General features: G+C 43.2%; 1 protein-coding gene across 1 annotated transcript in view; it reads right to left on the bottom strand.

The window, feature by feature from the left end:
* lrig1 (leucine-rich repeats and immunoglobulin-like domains 1) overlaps window positions 1-1,462 on the bottom strand; it is a 36,018-nt gene extending 34,556 nt beyond the window's left edge. Inside the window, exon 1 of the mRNA XM_054616150.1 lies at window positions 477-1,462. Coding sequence (XP_054472125.1) covers window positions 477-679 — 203 coding nt within the window. The 5' untranslated portion in view covers window positions 680-1,462. The remainder of the gene's footprint in view (window positions 1-476) is intronic.
* Between the last annotated feature and the right edge of the window lie 7,796 nt (window positions 1,463-9,258).

Here is a 9,258-nt window from a genome sequence, read left to right on the forward strand (position 1 = left end):
TGATGTGGTGAAAAACGTAACCTATGCATTGCATAAACAATCATAACCAGGTTATAACAGGGCTGTGTGAGCAAATAGCGCTGCTGCTTTGTTGTCCCATTGGTTTCCAGAGGGAAGAGGGGTTCAGGGACCTCCGGGGGACTTTTAATTGGTTAACAGGGAAAATGAGGAGAAGTTTCATTTTACTACTAAAACTTTCTCATTTAAAGTGACTGTGCTGAAGAGAGAATAAACACGACAGCTCGCTTTTACTATCAACTGCAGTTTAAAGACAATTGTATTATGCAACTCTAAATATTCTCAGAGGGATTCCTTAAGAGTAAACTAAATCAGCACTACTTTCTTAATATATATATATTTAACTATATGCAAAATAAGTTTCTATGCTTTTGGTCACCTTATTTTTCTTTATACACAGTGTCCCCCGTTATGGGCTGGTCAATAAATAGGCTGGAGCTCCTGAGCGCTTTACTTACAAGGAGACGGTCCGGACTGGAAGGTCCAGAGGCGTCGCCGTCAGCTCCAGGTCGCTACAGTCCACTGAATCCCCGTCGCAGGTACAGTTCTGGGCACACGGCAAGTCTGAACCCAATCCAAAGCCGGTGAACAGTTCGACCGACAGTATTAAATAAAAAACACAAGGAGAAACATATCCAAATCGTCCCAGGGACGCCGCCATTTTGTATCCAGTTTTAATAGCGCGGCCGCTGAGCTCACCCACGAACCGGGATATTAACGTGGCTTGGGAGAGACTGAACGCCCCTGAGAGCACATTAAGTGTCTTTTTTTTTGTTGTTGTCGTAGGAGAGAGGCTAGCAATAGCAGCTGTGGTGCAGTAAAACGTTTTCCATCTCAGTAACAGTCATTTAGGACAGTCCCCCCCCAGTCCAACTTTCTCCTCCGGGGTCCGACGCGGGCTCAGGAATCAAAGGTGCTCCAGCAGAACTAGACGACAGCGAACTGTGTATGTCGCCCTGAACTTACATGTAAGTTTAAACAGGGTGTTCATACAGACATTAAACTACTTTATCGGTAGGATAACCGATTCTGGTGACATGTTGGAAAACATGCAACAGCTAAAATGTTAAAGGACACAGTGCGTCCGGGATCGCCTTCAAAAAAAACAAGTGTTTAAAGCGTAGCAGAAAGGCTACGCGGTGACTTCTTGTGGTGTTATTAAATGGTCACTGCGAAGTTAGAGACGGAGCAAATAAGTTAGGAGTAGTGCCGAAAAACTCCAGCGTTGATCTCTCAAGCCGAGCGCTGCATGTCGTCCCAGTCTCACCAGTCTCTCCAGTCTCACCAGCACCTCACTGTGCTCGAATAAATCCAACTTTGAAATACACGCAGTCGGTTCCCGGCAGAACTCAACCGACCGCTTATCAGGTGCAGTCTGTGGTCACACAATCTCAACGATCCGATTAATAGCAAAATAGGGTCCCCCCCTCCTTCCGACCGTGTAGCACCACCACCAGGACTTTTTTCCTATCTTGAGTTACTTTTCCTTTTTTTTTTCTTTCTGGGGGATCGTTCCGTAGTCCCACGTTGGATGCACAACAGCGATTCCAGGCTCCGCCCATGGCTCGCAGCGATTGGTTGTTGCGATTCGATGGGCGGGTCCTGCTCTAACCTCATTGGTCGTTACGGGTTCTGGAGAGCCTTGGAGCGGCTGTCAGTCAGCGGTGGCCGGCCCCGCCTGTGCTTCCCACCCCGGGGTGTGAAACCGCACCACCTCCTCTCACTCTCACTGCTTCTTAAAGAGACAATCAGTGTGATCAAGCCCTGTAATCGCATTATAACAGGCTATAATAACGTAATTGGTTCGAATACCATGACGATTTAATTTAAAGTGTTTTGTTGGCGAAATCGAGGTTTACATGTTATGGACAACCGCCATATTCCTCGACAGTCAGGAGATTTGAAGGAGGGAGCAAGCAACTAGTGTCTGTTCGTTCGGCTTACACTATTATAATAACTGCCATTTAGGACTATAGTATTTGGGGTAATTGCGCCATAAAAATATTTTTTACCGCACTCTCTGTAAACAACTAAATGTTTCATGCACAGTATTTTTAGCATCTGATTAATAAGGTGTGCCCACCAGTTTTGGCAACTTTTGAGGAAATTACTCATAGTCCTCAGTTTATTAAGCAGTTGGGCTGGTCAGGTGTGTACAGTTCTTGTGAAAAAGAATGCAACTGCTTTGAAACTTCCGAGATTCTTGTCAACAACTCAAACTGGTCTGTCAAATAGGATAAAATTACATCTGGAGATGTGAGCTCAGCTGACAATGTGTCTTTGCTCATTAAGTGCATGTGCAACTGAGCAGTGGTGGACAGTAATTACCTATATTTACCATACTTCCTTTAAGGAGTTTGTACTTTACTTGAGTATAACCAATTTAAGACAGTTTAATATGTCACTTCAACTCTACAACATTGTGCGTACATCATGCTTTATATACTTTGCTGATAATACTTTAACTCTAGTAACACGTTGAATGCCCGGCTTTTGATTCTGATGGCGTATTGTTATATTTTGGCAATCAAAATTAACAAAATTTAAAGACTCCGAGTGCTTCTTTTACGAATGTCTGTGAATATTATGCAAAAGTAGCTTATGAGTATATTGTGTGCTAACTAGGTGTGCGTGTACTTTGGTGTGCAGGCACACCCATGCATGCTTGTGTGTTTTGTGCATCCAGACTGATCTTTTCACCATTTGAGCGTGCCCTATAATGGCCACATGATGATTCTTCCCAAATGTTAAAGTCTTGTTCGCCTGTTTCCTCAGAAATGCACATCTGTGATTAATCAGTCGTCCTGTCAACCTCCTGGCCCCATGGACACTTTTATTCTCATCACATATTTTTTTCCTGGCACTGACAGACCGTATTGATTGACTTTGTCAGATCTATTGTGATCGCTTGGTGTTTGGGAAAAGTCCCAGATTTCATTGCTATTAATCACAGTGGCAAGGACACAGATATTCACACCTGCAGCACTGCAGGCTGTTCAGTGGCACAGTTCCTTGTTCCTTTTTCCAGTGAATAGGCGAAGGTTTCACATTGCATCATGTGTGTGCGAGTGAGCACAGTAGCCTACAGGTGAGGCCTCCAGCTCTTAGAAGTAAGGAAAATATCTTAGAAATGAGACCCTGTTAAAACACGACTTCATTGGTGATGGAAACTGAGTAATGGAGGATGACAACCAATTTCTAGAACTTTGTCCTGAAATCCTATTAGTTTGAGACTTGAGATTTGTATGTAGCTGTAAAGTGGCAAAGCATACTGTGATCAAGCTTTTAAGTAAATGCACACTTAAACCAATAAATCATATATTAATTTCTTAAGAATATGTTTGAAATATATATAAAGTTTCTTAAGGCAACTTGTCTTGGAGCATGATTTGATTGATGAACAGTAAGCACTGAGATAAACAACTCATTCCCAAGTTTTGTGCACAGCATTGGATTCCTCAACTGATAATAAGACTGAGTTTCCATTTCATTTTCACTTCACTAATCCATATTTCTTGTATTTCAGGCCCTGTGTGCAGATTTACAGTACAAGCTTATAAGTGACAGGAGGTCTAAAAATGCAGCTATCCCGAGTATGCTCAACCCTGCATTTTGATTCTCTTTCGACAGATAGGGTATGTGGAATCAGGTACTTTGGGGGCCTATTTTGAGACTGTTGACACGTCTTTTAATGTGATTTATTTGCTGGATGACCTGCTCTGGATGACTTGGCACACAAATAACTTTACTAATGCAGCAGGCAAAAATACCAGGTTAGAATTTTTGACCAATCCACCAAGATCAGTTTTTAGGGTCTTTCACAAGAAATGTTTTCGTATTGTGCTGGAAATTTGTAGCTAGCCGTCTTTGTGAATTTCTAGCTCTCTGTACAATTTGTTTTTGAAAATATACATTTCTTCCCACTTCTTGCAAATTTGATCAGACTGTGTCTCACTGATGTTTTGCATCAAACAAAGCTTGTACCTATTTCTGTATGTTGTCACAGCAAAAAAATGGTAGCGAAAAAAAACGTTTTACATATCAGTTGAATTTATTTTTTGCTTACTGAACATGCACATTTTTATTCACACTATTTTCAAGTTAAATTTGTCATTAATTTATGGCACTGAGCAGCGCAAGTGTGCAAACTCAGATCCTTGTTTCTTTCTCGAGAGCTCAGACATCTGACATGGCACCATCCTGAGAGTATGGATTGATTTATAAACTGAGAAATGGAGAGCCCTGCAAAGAATTCACATGGTAAGGAAAGCATTACCAGCTTTTGCTACCATAACTGGTCCGCACTTCATACTCGCCCCACGCCCATTCTCCTGTGATCTGCGGTGTGAAGTTGTGACTGATGAGAAGGGTGGACGTGGGTCTGTCATGAGAGTGCATTGTAAAGAGGATAATGACTACACCAGATGAGCCCTTGTCTTTTTTTTTGTATTGATGTTTTTAACGCCAACCATATTGGCGTTTACACAGCTGGAATGGAGTGGAAGTGTCAATGCTGACGTGTCTAAAGATTTCGGGGCTAGCATGAGAAAAGGGAAAGCGGTAGCTTCATGGTTGTACTTGAGGAGTTGTCTACACATTGTTCACATTTCAACCTTTTTTTTGGTTGCTGGAGGGGTAGCGCGATGGCGTCAGACGTCGGGGATGGTGAGAGGGCCGATGCGCGCGTTAGGCCTGGAGCGATTCATCACGCTTGTCTTCCTGGTATCTTCAAAGATAAGAAACCATCTGCTGCGGCTATTCATCAACTATAAAACGGAGAGGCGTGAAACCCGGCCAACTCATTATACTGGGGCTGGATGGCTAACGGGTGTTGCAGGAGCGTGGAGATTTTTTGCTAATAGGAAGCAGGAGCCGTTCGGGCATTTCTGTCGAACCCAAGCTGCCTGCTAAGTGGTGTCATGCGTGGCCTACAAGGAGGGGTGAGCGTGAGCGAAGAGGGGGAAAGCAAAAAAACAGCAAGACAGATGCAGAGAGAGAGAAAGCATAAAGTTCCTACCATCCTACTTTTAGCACCCTTGCTTCAATCTTATCTCAACTACGCACCAGTAAAGTCAGAATTGCTGTCATGGTTGGTAAATACTTCAGAGATTAGTTAGTTAGAAACCAGAGTCAAATTCCATTTCTATGCGTACGCATACATGGCCAGTAAAGCTGATTCTGATTCTGATTCTGATAAGTGTTATCATAATTTCTCCATCGACGCCAGCACTCTTTTAGCAGCACACCAGTCTCCTCTCTCCTTCCTCTACTCCTTATCTTTTTGGCATCTGCTCTCTGACAGGCGCATAAGACCTTCCATCTTGAAGTTTGGCAACCAATCCAAATCACAAATAATAACCTTTGACCCTGACACAGGCTGGCTTGCTAACTCAGTCCACTGCTGAGGAATCATATGGTTTGGTTCAGAGCTCAACCACGCAGCTTCACCATGCAGCTTCACCATGCAGCTTCACCATGCAGCTCCACCATACAGCTCCACCACACTGCTTCACTATGAGGACCTCTGAAATGTTGCATGCAGCCAATCCGGGTTAACGTCAAGCTAGCTGTTGGTGTATACTTTCAAAAACCAACTACTCGTCAAACAACAATTGCTCATTTTCTATCTAAATTAAGCTTCTGTTGGTTGGATTCCAAGTTGTCAAAGGCACCTTTGAGCTGACGGTTGAGTGACAATAGTAACAAAACATACAAATTAAATAATTATGCTGTTGAGTGATTGGTTCACTTAATAACTTTTCAGTGAGTGATCCTAATGAGTAGTTGGTTACATTTTTACAGTAACTTGATGAACAGGTATCTTAACCAGGTCATGAACTAAACAGCTGTTATTGGAGGGGAAAACAAAATGATGTCTGGATTAAAGAAGGCTCAACTGTGGAGCTGCTGTTGGTGTTCAACACAGCCAAGTGATCTGCAGGTGTCCAAACACCACAGCTCTGGCTTTTCTTCACCTCTCATTATTTTTCTAATCTTTATTCAACGTGTGTGCTAACATTTACATTTCTCATCAATGTTTGTCTAATGAGGACAGTGAATCAGACCGTGCTGTGCCAAGTTCCTGTCAGCAGGTAAGGCTTGCAGCTTGGTCGACCCAATGGCAAGCGATTAGCAACGAACCACACCAGCTCCCTAACCTGTTCCATCACGAGGTAGGCGTGGTCGGAGGTGCTCGCCCTCTCTGTTATGCTTACTCTTCAAGTCACAGTGTCAGCTGCAATGAAGGTATGCATTGTTAAAAGTCGGGCCAAGATGGCAGTTAGTTTCCACGTCCTTTCAACAGGTGTTTACTTGTGTCCACATTGCTCACATCCTCACCCTGCAAAAGACAAAGTTGAAGCTTGTTGGTTTACAGCTTCTTTGACAGGCGGGGTGGGGAAAGGGTGACTCTCTTGTGTATTTGGCTATGGTTGTTTTAATAAGCCTTGTCAATAGAATATTTCATAAAAGAAGCGATGGCCTGGAACAGTTTTTGTTCTGTCCAAGGCGAGGAATGTGTTTGTTTCACTCTTTGAAAGGTGACTTCTGTGCTGCACGGCTGCGGCAGCCAAACAGCTTTTTGTCTGCCAGCACTCTTTGTTTCTGTGATTTTAGTGTGAATGCATTTGCACCAAGAAGGGATCTCATTCTCTCTTTTGTCTTTGTCTCTCCCACTTGCTCTCTCTTCAGTGTCTGAAAGGGGTTTGAACACAGCATTTATTGTTGTATAGAATATAATTATCGCTCCTAGAATTATTGAATCCAGTGCCCTTTCTGTATTCAATCATGCATGTTTTACTCTAAAGGCTTACATTAGGAATGCCGGTTTCTAGTTTTTCACAAAGAACTCTTAAAATCACTTAATTTAAGCCTGTGAAATATAAAATCACTAGACCTGACCTGTCAAATTTCATGGTTGGTTACACATAGGCACAGTGTTTAGACATCCACTGAGTGCTTTAATTAGCCGGCTAAATCAGAACGGTTCGCCAGTCCACATTCAATTAAGTCTTCAAACACACTCAATGGCACCACAGGCCAGAGGTGGAAAATTCAATTTATTTGAAGTTACCGGATACCCATTTACTGCATGGTAGACCATATGGCCTCTCCTTTGGTTTACGCTGTATATGTTTACGAGCAATTCATTCAACATCATTACATTATCTTAAGCACATTATTAACTGTGGAGAAATGGCAATTAGATGGTGGGTTAACTGATGCTGCAAAGTGTGTGTGTGTGTGTGTGTGTGTGTGTGTGTGTGTGTGTGTGTGTGTGTGTGTGTGTGTGTGTGTGTGTGTGTGTGTGTGTGTGTGTGTGTGTGTGTGTGTGTGTGTGTGTGTGTGTGTTTACCAACCACTGGGAAAAGATGAGAGATTCAGAGAAACAGTTTTTGAAGAACTGCTTGGACACAAAAGTTTTCCCATCTGAACCACACAAATTACAGTGATTCAATATAACAGTTAACTGCATTTGCAATTTGACATAAAAAAAAAAAAAAAACTTTAATTGCTGAGCTCTCCCTATAAATATTCTGAAGCAGGCATGCACAACACAAAACGTACTTTAAAAGAAAAACCACCCAGTAGGCTAATGAACACAAGACTTACGTTCCATCCGTGAGGAGAATGAACCCATATTAATCAAAACCTTTTCTCTTTCACCAACCTGCTTCTCTCTCCACTCACAACACTGCGGAGGCCAACTCATTAGCGGAGGCTTTGGGGACGCTTGTATAGCTATGCGGAGTACAAAGAGAGAAAAGGCTGATCCCCTCCTTTTTTCTCTGTGCTCCCTTGCTTCTGACAAAGTAGGGCCTCGGTGAATAGCGGAGGCAAAAGTGGAGCTGAATGGAGCTGGAGGAGTGGGGCTCGCTCATGCAGAGAGCTCCCAGCCCCTCTATACCTGCCCTGGAGAAAAGAGTGGCCAGCTGCTGCTGCTGAGCCTTTTTCCCTGGCTTCAATAGAGACTTTGTGAAAAGAGCCGGGACAGGGTAGCTGAATACGGAGAGAGAAAGTGAGGAATGGAAGTTTGGGAGGGAAGGAAGGGAGGAAGGAAGGAAGAAAAAAGGGAGGGGTGGGGGGTTTGAGGAGTAATTTGGAGGAAAGAGGGTACAGAGTTTACAAAAGCCCATCGTTATGCCCCCACTGTGCACAGAGCTCATGGGGTCGGTCTGTGACAGAGAAGAAGAGCAGCACGGTTTAATCAATCATAATGGAAATAAGCATATTCTAATGGAGCAGTTGGAGAAGTAAATTATTTGGGCACTTCGAACGGGAGATTGACTTTGGAGCTGATCTGCGGACGCTGGCCAAATCAGGCTTTGCAGGGCCTTTCATAATGCTCAAACTTAAAACAAGTTAAGAGCTTTCAAATACACATCAAGCACAGTACTATGATATTCAAGGAGCAGGTCTCCCTGTGCTTTTAACCATGTGGCTATTTGGAGATTTATGTGGACATATTGCAGGGTGTGGTTTTTGGAATCATTCTTTAAGTTCATCCATCTCCATGCCATCTCTTTGCGTCTTTTTTCTTACACACCTCCATCAATAACATGACTCTTGGTCCTTCTCCACAATTCTATTGGTATTACTGCACTGCTGTAGCCACAGCTGCTAAGCTTACGTCAGCTTGTTTTTCTCTCTTTTGCTCTTCTTATTCCTTCCTCTCAACCTCCCTCACCAATATCTGACTGTCTCCCTCCTTTTACCCATGGGCTGCCGCTTTACCTCCTTCCGTTGACTGTACCTCCTTTCTTCGCTCCTTTTTTTTTCGCTCTTTCTTCCCCCCTGCCTGCCCCCAGGCCTCTGCCGCTGCTAATAGGATAATGGCTGCCATGTTATGCACACTTAAGACCCACAGAGCAGGGCTGAGCGCTGTGTGTATGTGTCAATTTGAATGTGTGTGTGCCTGCGCTCTCCATTGGGCTGTGGGGATTGCAGGATGTGTTTAAAGTAAAAATCTTTGTAGGGAAAGCACAGGGAGTGAATTTGTTCATCACCTCCAAAGTAAAAATTAAGAAAATTACACACACTTAGCTGTTAAATTCAGGATTCCACGGGGCGTTAAACATTTCAAAACCCCAGAGACAATTTATTTCACCATTACTTTCTTACCATTCTTTATTAGCCGCCATTCACTAGCCAGTCAGCCCTGGGGCTGTAGGCTATAACTCATACTGTGTAAGTGGAAACCTAATCTCCTCACTGTATAAACAAATAAAGTTTATTTTAACT

The sequence above is a fragment of the Anoplopoma fimbria genome, chromosome 17, assembly GCF_027596085.1.
Source record: "Anoplopoma fimbria isolate UVic2021 breed Golden Eagle Sablefish chromosome 17, Afim_UVic_2022, whole genome shotgun sequence".
NCBI lineage: Eukaryota > Metazoa > Chordata > Actinopteri > Perciformes > Anoplopomatidae > Anoplopoma > Anoplopoma fimbria.